The sequence below is a fragment of the Tyto alba genome, unplaced genomic scaffold (genome assembly GCF_018691265.1).
Source record: "Tyto alba isolate M040663 unplaced genomic scaffold, T.alba_DEE_v4.0 Super-Scaffold_42, whole genome shotgun sequence".
Taxonomy (NCBI): Eukaryota; Metazoa; Chordata; class Aves; order Strigiformes; family Tytonidae; genus Tyto; species Tyto alba.
The window spans coordinates 31,646,349-31,668,017 of record NW_024881318.1 but is presented as its reverse complement, the minus strand read 5'-3'; the positions used below and the strand labels follow the sequence as shown (position 1 = coordinate 31,668,017).

At 33.6% G+C, this 21,669-nt stretch overlaps 1 protein-coding gene across 4 annotated transcripts in view; it reads left to right on the top strand.

Annotated features, from left to right (window-relative positions):
- The window catches only part of FCHO2 (FCH and mu domain containing endocytic adaptor 2), a 96,439-nt gene that overhangs the window by 51,250 nt on the left and 23,520 nt on the right, over positions 1-21,669 (top strand). For 2 of the 4 annotated variants that reach the window (XM_033008685.2, XM_033008683.2), the window contains exons 9-17: positions 1,272-1,316; positions 3,104-3,176; positions 7,451-7,475; positions 15,125-15,179; positions 17,720-17,898; positions 18,494-18,505; positions 18,939-18,963; positions 19,701-19,743; positions 20,435-20,529. In XM_033008685.2, coding sequence (XP_032864576.2) covers positions 1,272-1,316; positions 3,104-3,176; positions 7,451-7,475; positions 15,125-15,179; positions 17,720-17,898; positions 18,494-18,505; positions 18,939-18,963; positions 19,701-19,743; positions 20,435-20,529 — 552 coding nt within the window. Of the gene's footprint in view, positions 1-1,271; positions 1,317-3,103; positions 3,177-7,450; positions 7,476-15,124; positions 15,180-17,719; positions 17,899-18,490; positions 18,506-18,938; positions 18,964-19,700; positions 19,744-20,434; positions 20,530-21,669 lie in introns of all 4 variants that reach the window. The other 2 variants (XM_033008684.2, XM_033008682.2) reach the window with 1 other exon arrangement.

The window sequence follows — 21,669 nt, the reverse complement described above, 5'->3', positions numbered from 1 at the left end:
GCACTTACTAGCAAGTGTGTTTTGGAGTAGAAGTGAAACTAGTTTCTTTATTTCATGTTTCCACAATCACTTTACTTCCAGTTGGTTTCAATTAAAATTTTCAAGATTTTAGACTCTCACCTGAGGTAGTTGTGTGAGTGGTGGATTTTGGCTACCTTCGAGTATAGAATTGTGATTATTTTCCCCCTCTATTTTATCTGTCATGTACCTATATATAAACTTGTACTCACTGCCTCAAAATTATTACAGAAAGATAAGTATTAACCCCTGTGTCCCAGTGCTAACACGCTAAACTTTGTTTTTTCTTCTGTGGATACAGTTATAAGCTACTGCTTCAGAGGCCGAAGGGCTCATTCTTGGTATGGGCTGAAAGTAATGGTGCCCAGTGGCGTGTGCTGTTTTCTTTGCGGTTGCACAAGCATTGGTATGATTCTGCCATTCCCTGAACAATGTCTTACAGAAAAATCACTGTTTTTTTCTACACATTTGCTCCCTAAAATGGCTCACAGTGGGCTTAAATAAATTCTAGACTTGGCCAGATTCAAGGAATGACGGTTAGGACTTCACTGTGCAATGACAGTTGACTATTACCTTGTGTCAACTGTAAAGGACAGCCATAATAATGAATCTCTTTAGATACAGCACTTGACTAGTGTTCTCTGCTCTTTTGTCCTGTTTAGTCTTAATGATTTTTTTGTTTTTGAGTTTTTCATCTTCTTTATTGCTGTGTTTAAGATTCTGCATGTCTAGGTAATTGGTTATGAAGAGGAAACAGAAGAACTAACAGTACAGAGTTACCAGAAGTGTGAATCTCAAAATTAGGACTATAACTGTGCTTTTTCACTTTTTAATTTTTCTTTATATAGTTCTTGTTCATTAAAAGAAGATAAATTGATAACTTTACACTGATACTATATTATAGATGCAATTTTTAATGAGGAGACCAATTAGAGATGTTTCATGTGGTTGTAACACAGGCAATTGAATTATATTTAGACAGTGTGCACTATTTTAGTTATTCAGTATGAAAGAGTGAAGATATTTATATATATTTTATATATATATTTATATACATATATTTAATGATCTGCTGTACATGTATGATTTTGCAGTTTGTTTGACCATTGGCAGGATAATTGTCCTTTTCAGTTACCACCTAAATTAATAATTAGATTATCTTATATTTTCAAGAAATATTAATAGCCATTAAAATATCTTAGATTAAATTTCAAATTTCACCTGATGTTTATCTTCATTGTCATTTCTTTAAGGCCCTATTGAGTTTGAAGAATGTAACACATCCAGTGCAGTTGAAGGTGAGTTGTAGCATAGTTATTTATGTAAGAATGCCGTGGGTAAGTACCTGTAGAGTGAAGGGTATTCAGTGTGTGAATCTCTGTAACTTTAAACTACTGCAGTAGACTAAAAAGCAGTTTTCCTTCTGAGAAACAAACTTCAGCAAAAATAAGACCTACGATACTTTATAAGCTTGATGCACAAAGCTCAGAGAATTCTAATGTTTCTTATAAATATACTTTGGCTAAGACCCTTTGCAGAGGTTTGGATTTGGTTCACTTATGATTTTGTTGTAACTTAATTTGCAAGTGTCAAAACATGGCCCAGGCTTTTTCCATTCTTACCACGTTAGTTATACCAAGTCTAATGCGGGTATAACTAAGTCTAATGCGGTGCTGTGGTCGAAAAGCCTTTCTTTGTTGGCATAGCTTATTTTGCTTAGGGGTCTGTTTTAAGTGGTTAAGAAGTGTTTTATTAGCATAAGCTATGTATTTACTTTTGGGACAAAGGAGTTGACAGTATAGCTATAGCAGCCGACAACTTTTAAGTTGCCAAGATTGCAGCTGAGACTTAAAAACTTTTTTGACTGAAGCAGAGAGGTTCCATGTTCAGGAATGACTCTCACACTCCATTTGTCATTGTTCTGGACTGCATAAGGCACAGGAAGATAATAAGGCCCAGACTAGAATTTAAAAATAATTTTGAAGCGAATGCTGTCTCTATTAAAATACAAGATATGGCTGAGGTTACAGCTCCCTGATTTGAGAAGTTTTGAGTTATTTAAACCTGAAAATTCTTAAGAGTGGAGAGAGTCCTTATGGTAAAGAGGAACATAATTATTTTTTTTTTATTATATGCTTGTATTGTCAGTTGTTAAATTTTGGAAATCAAATTATTTCCACCATCTTGCTCAAAAGCATGCTGTCAGTAGTTTCATACGTCAAAACAAAATTGTAGACAAGTTGGATCAGATGCTTGCACTTAGTCATTTTGTTTGGCAGTCCACTTCAGCAAAAACTGGGGAGAGAAGCAGACGTGACAGCAAGTCTGATGGAATATTTAAATGTGTTTTAATTTTAGAACATTAAATGGGTATGAAAGCAAATTTGTGTTCTGTACTATAGCTGTATGTATGCAGTGCTAAAATGGGGGGAAACAACAGAGGGTAGGCATGGTTCCAGACGCGATGAGACCCAGTCTTAGAGCTGGCTGTAACACTGGGAAATCATGAACTCAGCATCCTCTGGAAAGCCAAGAGACATCCTCTTTTTTCACATGACCAAGATCCTGCTACTTAGGAGACACAAGGGCTTGCAGCTACCAGGAACGCACAGGAAAATAACAACTGGGTGTTGAACTGCAGTAGCTGGGAGAGGCAGAGTTCAGTTTCTGATCCAAGTGCATTGGTTATTCAGGACTGGCCGGAGCAATAGCTCCTGTTGAGTTTCTATGAGCAGAGTCCCCTTCCTCCAAACTGGTAGTACACCCATTTTCTATAAAAAAAAAAGTGACAGTCTGCATACCCAACTTGGAGAGTTGTATGTGCAATGCAAAGCTGTTTTATAAGGACTCCTGTTATTAATGTGTTGAACCATACCTTAATTTCATTTTTTGATTGGTATGTTATTTAGCAACAAATTGGAATAATGTTCCCTTACTTTGGCTCTATACCTATCTCCACTGTTAGATTTTTTTATCACTTGTGACAGCATTTAAAATGTATTGGCATTGGTATGCACCTGTGTTTGACACTGCTAGATACGTACTTGTCTCTTTGATCTTTAAATGAAAAGTGTTTTTTCCGTAGGGCTAAAACCACGGAAGAGGAAGCCTTTTGGTTTATCCGGAATAATGAAAAAAGAAAAAGATACTGAATCTGTGTAAGTATATTTCCATTTTGTAGCCTTGTCTTGTATGAGAACTAGTAAAAGCATGGGGATAATCATTAGCTGATGTTTAACAAAAATGGGTTTATAACAGAAGTTTAGAGGAATGCTGTGAGTATCAAAACATCACAGCTATTGAAGATTTTTGTAAATAAGGGATTTAAGGAAATAACATAAATGTATTCGTAGTAGTCTACTCATGTTTCATTCTTTTGTGTGCATATGTAAGTAACTCTCCCTTGTTCTACATTTGAACAATGTAGATAATGTGATTATCATGTCTACTACTAATGAAATAATAGCTCTGTACATGGAAAAAGTACTGCATGCCTATGCTTGCAGAATTGAAGCTTCAGTTATTCTTTTATCAGAAAAAACTTTTGTGTACAGTATCAAAGGACAGAAAAATATTTGAATGTTTTTTCAGTACACCACGTGCACACTCATTTCTAGAAGACCATCTTTCAAACTCATGACTGATGTCTCAGCTATACCCTTTGCTATATTCCTTGCATGTGCTCTGTCTCCCAGCAGTTAAAACTCTCCAGAAAGTGACTTTGAGTAAAAGTTCTTAGATGGATCAGTTGCAGTCTCCATATTAGCAGTTATCGTCACTATATTCCAGTGTATTGTTTTCGTAATATCTAGGTGTGTTTTCTCAATAGAAGTATTTGATTTAACAGAAAATAACTTACAATTTAAGAAACTTAGCAATATAGAAATATTCTGAAGTGACATCTGCATACATATTTTTAAAAATTACTTCTAAAAAATATTGTACCAGCCTCAGTTTTTAATATAATGCTGGAAAATGAACGACTTAAGAACTGCAGGTGCTAATTATTTGCTCATATGAAGTGCCTTATAGCTATTTTTCTTTCACTGTTTCATTTTAATAGTGATACACTTCTAAACCATGCTTTTTCTTCTCTATGTCGTGATGCCTTTAGGGTTCCAGGGTGGTGGATTTTTAAGTCATTCCTCTATATTTCTGTTCTTTCTGTGATTTAGTCTTTGCTGCACCCTCTCTTCTGTACTTGGAGAATAAATGGTGAGAGAAGTGTTGTAAATAAGTCAGCAGTAAACTGAGAATACTATTGTTACAAAGAATCGCTTTTTCTGATGAACCTTTAGTTTAAAATAATTAAATTAAAATGGTATAAATATTATATTCATGTTTTAAACAGCGTTAGTGCCCTTTTTAAAAGTAATCCATTATTTCTGGAAATTTACTTCCAGATATTACACTTTTTTTTTTTTTTGGTAATGCAAAACTTTGCAGTATCAAATAACAGCAAAAAAATATGTTCCATCATTTGCCTTTTGTGTCCTGAATTTACTTAATTGCAAAGTAGTGATTTTGATAGTATTAAATACTGTTGTATGATTGAATTCTGTCACTGTCAGCTTTTCTCGTCCAACAAAATAATTATTTTGCCACCACGTGAGTTATTACTAAAGATAATCTCACATCATGAATGTTATAAGCCTCTTTGCAAACCATGCATCTCCTTCCATCTATTCTTTGGCAGATGATAAAGTATAATCTGGCCCCAGCAAAGATTTAGGGCTCTTAGTTTTGGGGAGCCAGCAAAGGCCTGAAAGCTCCAGAGTAACTCTTCGCAGATGTAGGACTCAATGTATCCTTACTCAGAGATCATGCTTTTCTTTGACCTATAACAGAAAGAAAATTTTCTTGAGCACTGCGAGCTGAAAACTGGCTTCTACACTCTATGAAACACTTTCTGCCTTTGTATGCTTATCCATTATAGTATCTGAATACTTTTATGAAAACTTTTTTTTCCCAATAACATTTTATTTAACATTGAGAGATAATATCAGTGTCTCTAGAAAAAAAATATGGTTTGCGTGGCACAATGATATCAACAGAAAATGTAAATAAATCAGCTCAGCTACTCTGAAATGGGAAAAGAATTTGCCTTGCTTTCAACAAGTTGGACTAAAATTTGATTTATATTATTTCATTTGTTTCTATATTTACACACAATACAGAAATTAATAGATTCTGAGGTCAGAAAGAAAGAATTATGATGGCATATTGACCTCCTATGTAACACATGCCATAGGCTTTTACAGAGATTCTTGCCGTAATTCATAACTTCTAAATGAACTAGAACATCAGAAATAAATAACAGAGGAGTGATTATGTGATTAAGTAAAATATTACAATTATTTACAATCTCGTAAAAAAATTTTATTGCTAGTTAAATTTATTTTGTCTGATTGCATCCTCAGCTGATGATCCTGTTTTAAGCTGTAAATGATAAAACTCTGTATCATCAGAAACTTCTTTGCACATAGAGGTCAAGTTCTTTCTTAATCTCTTGTTAAATTAGGCTGTTAGCTTGTTTAGTTTGTGTAGGACATGCTTTCCACATCTAGAAAAATTCTCATGGTTTGTAGGCTTTTCAGTTTATCAATACAGTTTTTAAAGTGTTGACAACTAACTTGTATATCGTGTCTAGTAATGGTTTTACACAGGAAAATACCATACACTGAGTATTTTATTACATACTGTTATTCAGGTTAGTCAAGGATTTAACTTCTTTTTTTAACCACTGCTTTGCATGATTTCGTTGTTTTAGTTTTTATCTACAGTCTTTAATTTCCTTACAGAATCCTCATTTGCTGAAATGTTACCTTATACTAGAAGCATGACCTATTTCTTTAATCTTAAAAGAAAGATCATGCGTCTAGTGATGGAAAAGCCTGTCTGTCTAAAATCTGATGTCCTCATTTTCTACTTCACCAGCACTTGCAAACTATTGAGTTTTCCTTTGTATCTTGAGAACAGATACTGGAAGGTGCTGTTAGTGCTCCTCTGAATGATATTAGATCTGCCATTACTTTTTGACATCTATTAGCTCACTAATTTTGAAAACCTTCATTATGGGTTGAATTACTTTCATTGTAGTTTGCCTCACAGCTTTCACATTTCTTAACTTTTATGGACTTTAGGCTGTACTGAGTATGGACGCTTTTTAAAGCCGCATGCCAGAAAATCTGTTTGTTATAGCTTTTGAGAGAAGTCTAATACTTTTTCTCTTTGAGCCCTAAAATAGCTTTTAAAATAGCTATTTCTATTGCTATGAATTCAGTTTAGCCAGCAGAGGGAGATAAGATGTAAGTCAATTAGAAACTTGGTCACATATGTTTTCTTATGCGGGAGGACTTTCAGAGGAGATGGCATCCTTCATCTTACTGTCAGTTACTTAACAGGCTGTACTGAATTTCATATTCATGCTTCCATGTTAGCAAGTTTTCATACCTGTTTTTAAAGACACTGTAGTTTTTACATTCAGCCCATTTAGCCTTTCAGAGAAGACAATTTAGATTGCAATAAATGTGATTTTTTTTTCCCTCTTTTTTCTATAAATGCATGTTTAAAATGTTGAGTTTGATTATATAAAACCACTGTTGTTCAGTTACATTGGCACTTACAGCTTTATTTGTCAGGATGCAAATTGGAGAGGACTTGTATGCTACTCAAGTATTCCCACATTCTGTAAATGTAATTGCTTCTGCATTTTTCAGACATCAGAGAGAGTCGGTGTCATTCATTTTTTTAAATACTACTGCTCAAATCGAAGTTACAGTGGAAGAATACATCAATTGTGAATAATGTGCTTGCAATCGCTGACAACTGTTGGAGGGCTTTTTTAAGTGCTTATTAGGAGGGTACTCTTATTTTTTCCAGCATCTTGTAGTGCTTGACTGCAACTGTGCTTGACAAACACAAACTCAGAATGAAATTCCAAATGAGGGAGGCTCTGAATTCCTCTAAGAATAGTCTTAATTTCTTTGGGAACTAGCTATTGTCCAAAATGTTTTGCAGTTGCATGTGGACTATTTTATTAGGATTGGTGACTTCTGCTTATTGTGCACATTAACCACAGAGACCTGTCTCTTAAAGTATATTCATCCAGAATACAGTGTGGTAGTCCTGGCTTCCCTTGATATTTTTTATTTTTTAATTTTTTCATTATGATATGATACTGCTTTTTCATAATTTCTTTTGAGCTTGTGTTCTGAAGTGTTTTGAGCATAAACTTTCAGCTTTTATTTAAATCTCATTCAGTCGAATGTGGATTTTTTGTAATGAAAACTTTAACAGAGTCAAGGAACCAAAAGGGTCAAACACAGTCTTTCAAATTAAATGAAAAATATTAAAGGAAGTACTAGATCTGTATGAATAAAATTATTAGTGCGTTTTGTAATTTTATATTTTCTTTATTTTTTTTTAACAGGGAGTGTCCAGATGCAGACTCAGTTGTAAGTAGATCTATTTCGAAAACAAATGCATATGCTAATTGTCAAGCACTACAAATTGGATGAAACATAACTTATGTACAGTTCCTGCAATGCATTATTTGTCTAATAAAGGATTTAATATTTCGATAACATAGATAAAGTGTTGATTTTGCTCAGTACATAATCTTTAGTAGTATATACAAGTATGTGTCAGTAATACATTTATATTTCCTAACAATTTTAGGTTTTAAATGAGGTATTTTTACTGCAAGTATTTAGTACTTTATTTTTGAAGTTAATAAATTGCTTGACTAATAGATACTAAGTAAGAAAAAGGTTCAGTTTATTGTGGACCTAATTTTGAATTATCATATTCCTCTGCTTACTACTATTTCCTTTAAGAAATCCTTATAATATCAATGAGGTTCTGCTTTATCACTGGCAATAGAGTGTAGGAATATTCTTCTAAAAATATGTTTTTAAATGCATTATTTCTAGATCCATTTTATTAATGGCCTGGTTTTCATTGCTGTCAGCTTGATCAGTGATACATTTTACAATTTTATTTATTAAATTCAAATAAGTGACAGCTGCAAATTAAATTGTATGTTATTGCTTTTTTAGTTCCTTAATTGAGCCTTTTATTTAGACATGTATGTTGTCGTAAAATACATGTAATAGAGATTGCAGCTCCCTATAGCTATAGTAGGAGATAATTTACACGATAATTTAAGTGATTTTCTGTAGACTGATTAATTTTTCAGTTCATTTATTTAGATGCCAATTATATTATACAGTTCAACTTTCCAAGTTCACCTATTTTTTGGATTTTCTTCTTTGCATTGAATATCTGGGAGTTTTAGAACCTAATATTAAAACTTATTTTGAGAAAATTGCTTTGAAAAATCTGGTAGAACCATTCTTCTAAATAAGGAAAAGTAAATTTTGCTACATAACAGAACTGAATGTGTAAGAACAGCCTTGTAAGGATCATCAAGATAGTTATTTTATCCTGTGCAAGGTCATCTTGATTTAGAGCAAATTTATTTTATTGGGTACATCTAAAATAAAGTAATTTTAGAATTATCCATATAATTATCAGGCTTTTCATGCAAATAATACCTTTTGACAGTTCAGGTTGAATCACTGGAGTGAAGCACAACTGGGTTTGACTTGCAATGTTTATTTTCTTTGCTTATTTTGGTATCTACATTTTTAAAAAATAATTAGTTCCAAAAAATTCAGCTGTAAAATGTGTCTGACATTCTCTCTGGCTGCATAAGGCACATTGTATGATCATCTAAATTAATCACTCTGTCTAAATGTAATTTATATTTGGTTAAAAAAAAAAAAAAAAAAAGACCTAACTTTGACAGTGTATAACAACAAAACTGATACTTTAATTGCATTTTAATTTCTTTTTTTCCCCCCAATATTTTATGACTGAATTTGGAATTTAAAATTTAGTCTACCATTTTTTCTTGCTTTTTACAAGCAATGGTGTTATTCTGAATGATAGAATGCTTTAATAGCAGAAGACATTACTGTCATTCTTGTGAAAAATGATGCAGCATACCACAGATGAGATTCATTTCACCCTTACAGTCAAGCACCCCAGAGTGCTTTTACATTTTAAAGTTGGTGTCCTCTTCTGGAAGGTCCCATTTAAAATGTTTTTCAGTGTTCTTCCTTTTAACTTTAAGATTTCCTTTCTGCTTAATTTTTCATACTTGATTTAAATAGTTATGGCCATCTATATTGTTACCTCTACGAGGATTTGTTTTGTATGGATCTTTGCAATAAATTACACATTTCAAGAAATTGAACTTGGAAGAGTATTATTGAAAAAAAAAAAAAAACAACATTAAAGCAATTAACATTTTGTTTGATTGCTAGAAAATACTGAGGACCAGTCCTCAGAAAATTCAACTTAATAAAGGTGTCCCAGTTGTAATTTTGATCAGCTTTGGTCACTCACAGAAAATCTCTGCCTATATTATTAGTATGATCTATATTATCTGTTCTATATTATTAGTATGATCTTTTTTTAAAAGGTGGCTTTTGTTTATTTGTCAAGAATTTTAATTGTGTGAAAGGAATGTAAGATATAACCACTCTACAATTACTTATAACTATAAGCACTGACCTAAATACATTGAAATTTTAGAAGTTAAGGATCCTGTAGGAACTAACTTCAATACTTCATCTACCAGTTCTATGTGATATTGTGGATTTTTGAACATACAGTGTGTAGTCAATATCATTAGGGCCTTCTTACTAGTCCAAACTACATAATGCAGAGTGTTCAGCTTGCATTCTCTGTTTCCAGAAAACAGAACAGTGAGATGGTCCTAAAAAATGTCTTTTGTACCAAAATGGAAGTTCTCAAATTTATCTGTGGGAAAACATCCACTTATGCTCATCCTTTTTGTAGCTGCCAGATCATATATATTGGAAAATGTGATGCATTTGAATAAATTGTTAATTTTTATCAATCATTTTTTGTAAATGCTACAATAGGTTTTTGTGTGCTCATGAGTAGGAAGGCAGCTGTGAACTGAGAACTGGTATTTGTTAAAAAGATTGCCCACCTCAGTAAGCAGTGTCTGTTTAAATATAGGTGACAGTATGTCATGATATTTAAAATTCCTATGTTGTTATATATCAATCTACACATTTAACTTCCATTAAGCTAAGCCTTAATAATTAAGAAAAGTAGAAAGTTAACTGCTTGTACACTAGAAAGAGATAACAGCTGAAGTGTGGCTCTATATGCCTTTATTACCTAGAAAGTTTTTCTAAAGGCAGAGCTAATTGTCTTATTTCCCATGGGTTTGCCACATCTCTGGGAATGGTTTGTGGAAGGTACAAGCTCTAGTAGAAACTTTTCTTTTGGGGAAGCATTTACAAGGTTCCACTTGTGTCCAGTAAGATCTGAATTTGGATTACAACCCTTCCCTTGGTTGGGATACTTGCAGATCAACTTCTTCTACTTGGCTGCCTATTTTCATGAAGACTGTAGTAATGTAATTATCTTTGAGTCCTCTGTTTTGTCTGTCAAATCCATTTGAAATTGTCCAGTAAGTTCAAAAGTAATTAAGAAGGTAGCCACAGATGCACAGAACATAATGCTGCAACTTTTTTTCATAAGAAGCTGAAATGCAAACAAATATATTGAGTCATCCAAAACATTTCATTAACCTCTTTACATATGAGTGTAGTGTAATTACAGTTGTATAGAATTATACACCATTTTTATTGCTGGGGACTGATTGAATTTGGAACCTTCAAACTCTAATTAGTGGAACACAAGTGTAACCTTACATTTAGTGGCATTCAAATGTTTTTCTTTATTTGCATTTTGTAATGTTTAGTTCTGGCATATTTTGAATAACCTCCATTGATACAGGGTACTAGGCTTTGTAGACACAACACAAGACAGAGGCACTTTGAACACCTGTTTTTCTTTATTTCTGCATCTCCGCAATGGAAGAAACTGACTGGCTACTTTCTTCCCTGCCTTTTAGGTTAATAGGCACTCTAAGGAGGGGAGTCTGATAATACATAATACCACTGTCTTAACCTAAGGGTATACTTATGTCAAAATTACATCTTAAATATGTCAGAAGTGGAGAGGCTCTTTTTTCTTTTGTTTCAGGCTATGAGCTTCAGTTGCTTACTTTGAGTTTGCTTTGGTCCTCATCTGAATTTAAAGGAAATCAGTCTAGTTCTGTAAAATGGTAGGAAGTTCGTCTTACAGAAAAAGAAACAGTGAGTTGTTCAGCTGCACTGTATCTTGAAGCATACCCTGAGGAAAACTTGATGAAGGAGCCACTGTAGATATCTGAGGAGATATCTGAGGAAAAATTAGACAGAAATTGAGCTGAAATGTAGTGAAGGTTCTTTGCTTCTTGGCCAATGACCAATCTGTTAATCAGTGCTAATGTTGATGAGGAAAGGCTAACTGAAGTAGCTAGACTGCAATACCCTCTTCATGTTCCTCTCTTGTCCTTTGTATGTAGCCCAGAGGAACTAATGACACAGTAATGGTATGGCTTCTTGTATTGCTTTTGGATGACAGATGGGACAGAGCAAGAAAACCGAAACAAAGAATTCACCAAAACTCAAAAAATAAGTTTGGGCAAAAGAGTGCCTAGTCCTCATGCTTTTTGTATAGGCAATTTTACTTTGTTGTTTATTATGTCCTTATGTTTTATTTCTTTAATAAATTATTCACCCTGGAAAGTTCATAGAACATACTAATGCAAAGACAGAGTTATAAGCCCTACATTTTTAATGTATATTTAAAACTATATAATACCTTGATTAGTAATATCTTGTATTACATCTGCAAACAGGGGAAGATGTGGTTTTCGTAGCAGTATGTTCCATTGCTTAACAGAACCTCTGAGAACATGAAACTTTCTTCCAAGGAAGTCTGCCTTCCCAGTTACTTCCACAGAGTTCAATTCACATCTGTATTAAGCTGCCTTTTTTTTTTACTGCAAAGACTACAAATAAAGTGTTTGGGTAGGGGGCTAGACCTGATGTTCATCCCCATTGTATTAATAGCTACTTCTTACAGAAACACGGAGGTTGTAAAGATGATCTTTGTGTTGAAGTTTGAAAATGACACATGTATACAATAAGATTGTGGTTTTTTCCTCTGACCAGCATGGTAGGCAAATCAGGTCTTGTCTCTGTTGTGTGTCTGATACTTAAAAGACACACTTTTATCCACAACATAACATATAGTTATGTAAATGTAGGAGTGTGGAGAAGGGAATAAAAGTCAGGTATATGTAAATGCCTTCATTAACATTAGATTCATGAATATGTATCTCTCTCAAAATGCTGTGTCCTCTACCACTGTTACAAAATGTAGATTAGTAAATAAAATTCCGATGTTTCAGAAAGCAAAACCGTTTATCTGTTCAACTGTTAGCTTGTAAGTAAGATTTTGAGGTACTGTTTTGCTTGTATGTGACACAATATGGCTTTGTCAATACAAAGGTACACTGAATATATCTTCCACTCTTCTGCTGGTTTATACAAAAATATAAATTTAGTATCTCATTAATGAAAACAAAATGATCATAAATTGGTACAAGATCAATCGGAATCATTGACAAAGCTGGAAATATAAAGCAGATGATTTCTGACTCTGTATACACTGTGCAGAGTCAGAAGTTTTAAATGACATATATTTAAATTTTAGAAATAGGGGGGAAGGAACGTACAAATTAAGTTTTCTGCACAGAGTTAGAAAAAAGTGGTACTGTAGGCCTGCTGAAAAAGAAGCAAGGAATTTTTCAGTTCCTGTGTTCAGAACTTAATCTGTAAAACATCCATCTCTGTTATGTACAGATCAACTTTGAGTATTTTTTCTGAAGTTATGAATACAGGTTACATGGTAAAGTGCTATTGCTGAGGAATAGATTCAAATATCATTGCAAGATCTGAAATAATTAACATGAAAATACTAAGAAATATATTTAATGCTTTAAGAACTTTAAGATTTTAGTGCTGAGGATTTACTTTATCCTAGCTATTATTCAGTAAATTAAAAATAATGCCATGAAAATAACTTCTTCAAACTAATTTATTTCACAATTTTATATCAAAATAGTCAGATTTGCCAGCAACATTGTGCATGCTGTGTGTGCCCAGTAATAATATCCTTTAATTATATGGCCTAACTGGAAGAAAAACTAAATGTTGTATATTTAAAGATTTTTGTTGGTTTTCAATTCATCTTAACCATGAATGATACTGATCTATTGAAAATTGCCTAGTATGACAATGAAAAGAATTCCAGAATTCAGAAGTTGTAGTATTATAGGAAAACGTACCTACCCTCTAGCTATATAGGTTTTTTCTGTTTACTTTGATGTCAAGTCTCATTAGTGTTTTTTGGTATATAAACAAGGTCAGCCTGAGGTCAAGCGTAGCTAAGAACCCTGATTTGAGCAAGTAGAGCTAAGGTACTGGACCGTGTGATCCTACTCCTATTACTTTTTTTTGTTCAGTTCTTTTCATTGTTTGTTTGTTTGTTTGTTTGTTTTAATCAAATTGCAAAGTCCAGATCTTACAAGTATTTCAAGAAATTGCATCTGTATGTTCCATATTTTAAGTTTGAGCTTAAAGATTATTTTTTGGCCTTAATTACATCATCTATACAGGATTGTATTTCTAACTCTTCTTAGCAGAAAATTTGATCTGTGTTTAAATTCCATTTATTTGGAAGTGCTAGATTTAGAGCTGTACAGAGAAGAAACTTTCTTGGTAAAATATCAGACATCCCATTTGTGATATCTGCAAAAGGAATAGAGGGACAACTACATTTTTATGTTTATCTACCTCTGTAATTCAAAGGCTATTCAAAGAGAATATATCTTTAAATTTGATTTCAAATTTTAGATGAAGTCAAGTGGTTCCTTGCTAGTCCACTTGAAGTGTCCAGTGTAAGTCATTTTGTTATATCTCGTGACTTATAACAGCAAGGTATATTTTGGCTATACTGTATATATCTCTGTCATACTGCCTCCAAGTACCTACTTTCTGTCAGAATAAACTGATTAGTACACTAGAATCAATCACCTTTTTGTATGAATCTTGTCATTTTTATAAGAAATTTGAAAATGGTGAAATCATTACATTTTAAAGGCCCTTGGGTTGTGTTTTTTTGAAATAAACTTGCTGAGGTATCTGAGTAGTTCACAAAGACTAACTGCATACAAAGTCATGAGTGGGATTTTCTGTTCTGAATGGGGAAAGTATCTGTGTATCCAAGTTTATCCCTTTATATATAAAATATACAGGAGTGTGGGGGTTTGCACATTTTTAAAATTTAGGTTATTATTTTAGAGATTTGTTTCTCTTTGCCACAAAGCTTTTTTATGAAATTAAATGTTTAGCTAAGCATTCTAAATGTTTTTAACATAATTCTCTTCAATTTATGTATAATTGCCTTCAAGAACTGAAAAATGGAACTAGTCTGAAGTTCCCAGATGCTTATTAGCTTTGAAAATCCAGGATGGTGCTGGAGATGTATAAAGGCAAACTTGGGAACCCAAATTTGAACACTTGTGTTTAAGTTTCATCCATGCTCTTTAATTAACATGGATATTTGCTAAAGCAACAGTGCAGGCTTGATGCCTTTTCAAGGGGGAAGAGCAAGTTATAATCTGTGTAACCTGGAATGCTTTCAGTCACATATTAAAGTATTGACTAGTACTTAGGAAAGGTTTTGCTCCTGCACCATCAGAACCTTCAGTGGCTTAGCTGTGAGAATTAGAAGTAGAAATAATTGGGGTCAAGAGAATTGTAGGCTTATTTAACACTCAGTAGTAAAGCTAAAATGCTTCTGTTGGTCTCTGACCTTTTTGATAGAGTACCAGTAAAAGCAGATGCATTCAAACTTTCCAGTTTTCATAGGAAGTCTGGAGGTTGTTTTGTTATATTCTGTTCCTGAGGTATCTTGCCACGCTGCTTCTGAACTACAGATCATAACTTGAGATAACTGTAACAATTAATGGTGAATAACAATTACTTTAATGAGCTGTCATAATTAAATTTTAATGTCAATGATGTAAAATTCAATCTGATGTAAAAACAACATGGTTTTTTTAGCTATTTTTCAATATCATCATCTTTGTTGTTGTTTTTAGAATATTCCTGATGTAGATGATGAAGGATACAGCATTAAACCAGAAGCAACACAGGATATCCTTTTCACTATTATTGTGCCAGGTTACTTGATGTTACTACAATTCTTTGGAGAGAGGAAGTACTGATTAAAGTGTTAAGTAAAGGAAGATGAATGACATCCATGGTTATGTTGCAACCTGGTATTCTTATGTTCATACCTTTTGCAAAATGTAAAAAATTCTGTCTATCTTAGATTTTTTATGTGTGCAAATGTTAAAGATTAGATCCAATGTCTTGGGAACTTTAAGAAGATGGGTTTTGTCTGACGTAAAAAAAAAAATAAAAAAAAAGCCTGAACAAAAGCTTCAAGGTGACCATGCAGACCCTTCTCCTTGAAAAGCTCTTAGAGAGTTTTTAACATAGTCTGTAAACTTTTTTAAGCATATGGAGTGGTTGTCTGTTCTATAGCTGCACCCTCACACTTTTTTATAAAACCGTTAAAAAGACTAAGAGTTCCAGCAGTCTAGAAATAGAATTTCTGTTACTTAATAAAATCATTACACCACATGCTGTTACTAATTGATGCTTCTAGCTTTTATTATCTTTTATTGCATTTTTAATAATAGCTTTGATATGCAGAATAGATTTTCATTATGAGTCATTTTTTGTGGAGGCTTGTGATTTTTTTCTGCTCTTTCTTTGAAGGAAAAAATTCTTGTCTTTTATCCTACCATCAGAAACAGAGGGAAGCTCTACTTAAGAGCTGGGAATAATGCTGTAGATTTAAGCAAGCCTAATATGTTAGCAAGATGGCTTATTTTTGGAGGTATATTCACTGAATTCTCTGGGTACTGCAGATAAATGGTAAATTTACACTTTACAATTACCTTAAATTGTGAAAACTTTTAAGCAGTTAACAGCACCTTAAAGTGTGCTAGTCCATCATCATAGCTTCTCTGCTTTCACCAACCTTGAAGAATATGTCTCTGTTGCCCCCAATGAAGATTCCTGTACCATTAAAATCAGTTCATGTTATCTCCTATCTACAAATTTGATATAAAAGTGAAAGTCTTCTATCCGGTTCTGAAAGGGGCATTATTACATGCTTTGCATATATTTATGAAAGGGAGAGAGGAGTAAACAGCGTTCGTGCTTTGTAAATTATTCATCTGGGCATCCTTTTCTACATTATCTTTTATGTTGTGAAACAATAGAGAAGGCCATACAATCAGTGAAAAAGCTCAATAATTTGCAATCCATGTTAGCCAGGTAGTAGTACTTCAGCTTCTGAAAATCTTGGTCAGCTTCAGGAAGTTATAAGTTCCCTTCCTCTTTTCCTCTCTTAGCCTCCAAGAGTGGATATTTATTCTGTTGATGGGAACTCTTGAGATGATTTGTTGGAGGACATTATTTTACCAAAATAGCAGTCAGTCTTAGTAAGTCTAGTCTTAAATATTGGAAAAGCACTTTACAAGAGCTGTATGATTGGTAGGAAATGAATCTTGAAACTTGATAAATTTGAAGATGATACCTTTTGATTAAATGAAAAACAACTTGTCTTTAAAACTTTCTTTTCTAGATATGAATCATTCTGGGGGACAGATAGGCTGTAAGATGAAGATATTTGACTTTTTCCTCACTGTGACCCAGGGATTCTTTCATTTGAAATGGAATTGGATTGTCTTTAGGGTTCAGGTTTTAATCTTTGTGAGGGAATAGTTTGAAGAGTTTTCATTCAAATGGATGGAATATTTCCAAGTGAAAATAGCAGAAGCGAGGTATAGAATATGTGTGCTCCTCCTAGGCAGTACAAAACCTTTATATTTAAGTAGATGAAAATTTTCAAATCCTTTCATGACAAAGCAATTGCATCTTTTAAGACTTAGCATAGGCCTCTCAGAGCTTTTATTTAGTGCAGTTCCTGTGCATATAAAGATCCAATGCTAAAATCATCTTCATATTATGCTTATTTTGAGGGCTGAGTTGTCATTGTGATCCCTTTTTTGTCAAGGATGATAGTGCTTTAAGCAGCTGACATTGTTCAGTTTACTGTGCAGCCTTCTATGTAACTGGCTTCCTTTTTTATGAAATTTTCAGTGCCACTCTGCAAAAGGGGCAAGTAATGGTGGCTGCCGGTGCTGCTGCTTCCTCTACTGTTAGTGCTTGGTACAGGTACCATTGGCATTCTACTGCTAATTAAAAAGTCTAGGGCTTTCCTTCACTTTGTTTAAAAGGATTTTACATTTTTCATACATGTGTTAGAATCCCTGTTTGAGTCTTACAAATCATAAATTTAATATGCAGAAGCGTTGCTGCTGTAGAACCTTTAATTTATCCTGATGCCTTCAAATATGCAGCTGTTCAGTTATATGACATAGTGCCTTTCAGAACAGAATATCATTATGAAGCTGAATGGAATATGAAAGCTAAATTTTAACTTTGAGTTGTGAATTTTGGACAATGGATATATTTGAAGTGTCTGTATAAGTGCACAAAGATGTTAGGCAGCATTGTTTATCTGTGGTGTTCACTTAATATGAGAATTTTTTAGAGCATAATTATGAAATGGATTAAGCAGATTAATTTGAAGTATTTCCACCTTAACTGAGAAAAACATACCAAAGAGAACCATTTCTATTCATCCAGTGATTCAGACTCTGAAGACGATGAACCCAGGAGGTTCCATGTAGAAATAAAACCTGTCCAGCCAAATAATAGCTCTCAATATACCAAGCCTTCCTTGGATGAATTAAAAGTATCCATAGGGAACATCACTCTTTCTCCAGCAATATCTGTAAGTTATGTTCTTCCTTGTATTTTTAATCCATTGAAGAGAAAATTGTTATAGAATCTTTAGTGTAAACATATCTTTTATTGTTCAGAATTTATTCTAGGTTCAAGTTCAATGATACATTTTTTCTTGTGCACTAGGTCATCTTTGGTACACTGTATTGCAGTGTAACATTAAGTAATTCTCTGGTCTCAGATTTTAACTTTCCTCTGAGTCTTTCTTGGGAGTGCTCACTTCTTGTCTTTCTGCTGTTGTTACCACAAGACACTGTAATACATTGTGGAGATAGCTGAGCATGGCTTTTAACATACTTTACTAATTCTTATTCAATAATAAAGAAACCTTTAAAACAGATCATATAGTGTGGATACACGTAACATTTACAGTGCGGCTTTATTGATGTATTCTGCCAATCCACAGAACAATTCTTTATACCATGAGATGATATTACAAATAAATAGTATTAACATGTGCTATTACAATATTCAGATCAGAATAAAAACAGCTCTAATTTTAAGGAAAATATTGTGCATAACATTAAAATAATAATGATGATTTTTCTCTTCCCCCTGCCCCCGCCCACCCATTTTGAAAGCAGAGGCACAGTCCTGTAAGTACAGAATGGCTTTTTATTCACATTTTTAGATTAAAACCAAGTAAGTGTAGTATGTGAGGGGAGTTACTGGGAAAACCTTAGGAATGTTTCTTTTCATATATACCATGTGATGTATAAGCTGTTTAATTTTACTGCCCCAGACTGTAAAGCGATTTAGTAATACTGCTCCCTTTGTCAACTCTACAGTGTTGATTCCTGCCTTTTCTTACTGGTGTGGTGGGTGTGCACAGGTTGCTCTGTCCTGGCTCATGTTCTGGTGTTCTGCAAGTTCAGAATGTTTTGCCTGGCATTGAAAGGGAAGCAAAATAACTTATAGCAAGTTGAATGGAAATAAGAACCCTGGGATTATTAAGCATTTTATTTGATAGTTGGTAAAATAATTTATTCCTAAGTTGGTTTGGTTTTGTTTTTGTTTTTTCCATTTTAGGCACTAATGAATCGAAATTCATCCAGTAAGTGTGCATCTTTAAGTTTTAGTCTATTTATGTTAGTTTTTTAACATAGGACGAAAATAGATTTTTTTTTTTTAATTGTTGAAGAAATAAACTTCGTAACTAACTATTGTAAAAACAAACTATTGTAAAAACAAACTATTGTAAAAAGAGAAAAATATTTCTCTTGTCAGTTCTAGATACGTCTTCTTTTTCTATATATTCAGCTGTTCCCTATTCTAGGAAACAGATGAGTCTGTCTGTGGCAGTGATGAGGAACACATCCAAGAGCCAAAGGGGGAACCCCATGGGAAAGACTCCTGTGCAAGTTCTTAAAACTTTCCACCTGCTCAAATTTAGTATGGCCCAGAAACAAGCAAAGCATACTCTCTCTATTCTATAGTCAAACACATAAAACATGGCCATGGAGATAGAGAACAGTGCATTAGCCTCTATTCTGTAGGGGATTTTTTCAATTGGAAACCAAGCCAGATTTGCTGAAGAATAATATTGATGTAAACAGTATAATTTAAGGAAGAAATTTCAAGTGAACAACAATTCCTCCCAAAATGCATTGCTCTGTGTAGTCCTCTCCTATCAGAAAGTATTTTAGGAGTATCTGAATTGATATTATCAGAAGTAATGCATTTTCTCTTTTCCATTTTAATAATTCATAATTAGTAACTGCAACCATTAATATTTACTATCTTTCTATAATGAAGCTGAAATTTTTATTTAATACTGTGTCTTTTGCTTAGGTGAGGAGTTAACAAAATCAAAGCTTTCTGCTCCAACTAATGAGTAAGTTCAAATTTAAAATTCTGTCAAATGCAGTTTTGCAGGAATTTGGTCTTAGTTTGATCTAATACTTGGAAACTCATCGGAAATATCCACTGACTGCTGTTTTAAGTCAAGCATCTATTGCATCATAAGACTTAAGGAATAGTTATGTAACAATGGTTATTTTTATGAATTTGTTTTCCCTTCTAATGCATTTGCTTCATTGTGATCTGTCTCAATTGATATTTATAATTAAATTATTACAAAATATGAGGGTTTATTAAAATTTCAGATTTCAAATAAGACAGGTTGAGTTTCTGTCCTATAGTGTTTTCCATGGTAAGGTATTTATGTTTACAAGACACAGATCTGGATAGATCTGTGTACATTGCTGATATATGTATGTACTGAAATAAATGGATTTGAAGATATATGTCTCCTTGAAAATTACAGTCATTTAACTGATATTATGAAGTATATCCACACACAAACCATGTGTTGGTTCAGATAGTCTCCTTCTGTATAAGTCAGTTCCTTGACCTGCAACTTGTAAGTACTTTTTTAGATGCAAAGACTAACTAATAAAGAAGAATTTATCAAATTTGTTTTTCATATTATTATATTTATTAACAAACTACTACTGAAGTTGTAGTTTGATTTATATGAGTATATACATCTTTCATTTATATTCCAATTGTAACTCTTAATATAGAAAGGGGAACAGTGACCTCCTGGCATGGGATCCACTCTTCAGCAGTTCTCTTGAATCTTCCTCTTCAGCTTCCTTGGCATCCTCATCCTCCTCAGGTAAAATATTTTATAGTAGAAAATGTTTTCTCTACATACTTCAGGATGTCCTGTTTTTGCTTTTTTAGCTATTGCAAAGGGACATGCTTTGACTATTGAAATTAAATAATTTTGTAAAGCTGTATATTATCTTGTAAGTAATACACAACTGAAGGTGCAGTATATCAGGCTTTCAAGCTAGGGAGCAAAGGGAAAGAGGGAACACTAGAAACCTCAGGAAAATTCTGTCTTGCTTCTGCTTTTTTTAATAACCTCTCACTTTCAAAAAAAATTATCACTATCTAGAATATATTCCTATTTTTTCAGCTGGTAGAGCTGGGAGATGAAATGGAGGTTGTTGCAGCAACTGTGAGACAAGCTGTGCAAGCACTGTGAATAAAGATGGATTTCTTTCCAGGAAGACCTGTTGAGCTATATAGTACAAAAGCACCATGGAACTTTGCTGTGAGGATCTTGTTTGCTGTAGGAAACCATGATTCTGTTAGGAGATGTGCGGGCATAATAGAAGGGAAGCTGGATAAAAATGGCAGGACTGAAACTAGAATTAAGGGGAGTTCCCTGAGAGCAAGGGTAATGGGAGGAAAGGGGTGGATTTAGGAATATAGGAGGTAGAAGGGGTAGGGCAGTTGTTGCATGGGAACTTTGGGGTGCAGGATTCTGGAGGATATTAGTGTGAGCAGGACACTGGCAGGCTTTTCTGAAACCTGGTCCTTCTGGGGAAAAAAAAATCGTATCACAGAAATAGTCAATATTGATTGTTACATTCAGAAGACAGTGAAGGAAAGGGAGGCAAAATAGCATATGAATGGGTATGTGTTGAAGAGGCTGAGAGCAGATGTTGAGAAACTAGTTCATAAAAAGGAAGAAGAGACCGAAACAAAAACAGATGTTATGGCTATGTTAGACCTGCTCACTAAAAGTATTTATTTGCATTATTTATTATTTATGTTGATTATCTCAGCGGATTTAAAGCAGAATCTACTATTTATTAACAGTAGCAGGTACGATGGTTCTTTTCATTCTACGGACTATGTATCTATTTTCCAACCCCTGCTGTCTTAATTTAGAGACTCTTCTCCTCCCACATATCTGAGAAATGAAGTGTTCACTGTTTCTTTTAGCTAGGTATACGTATTCCAA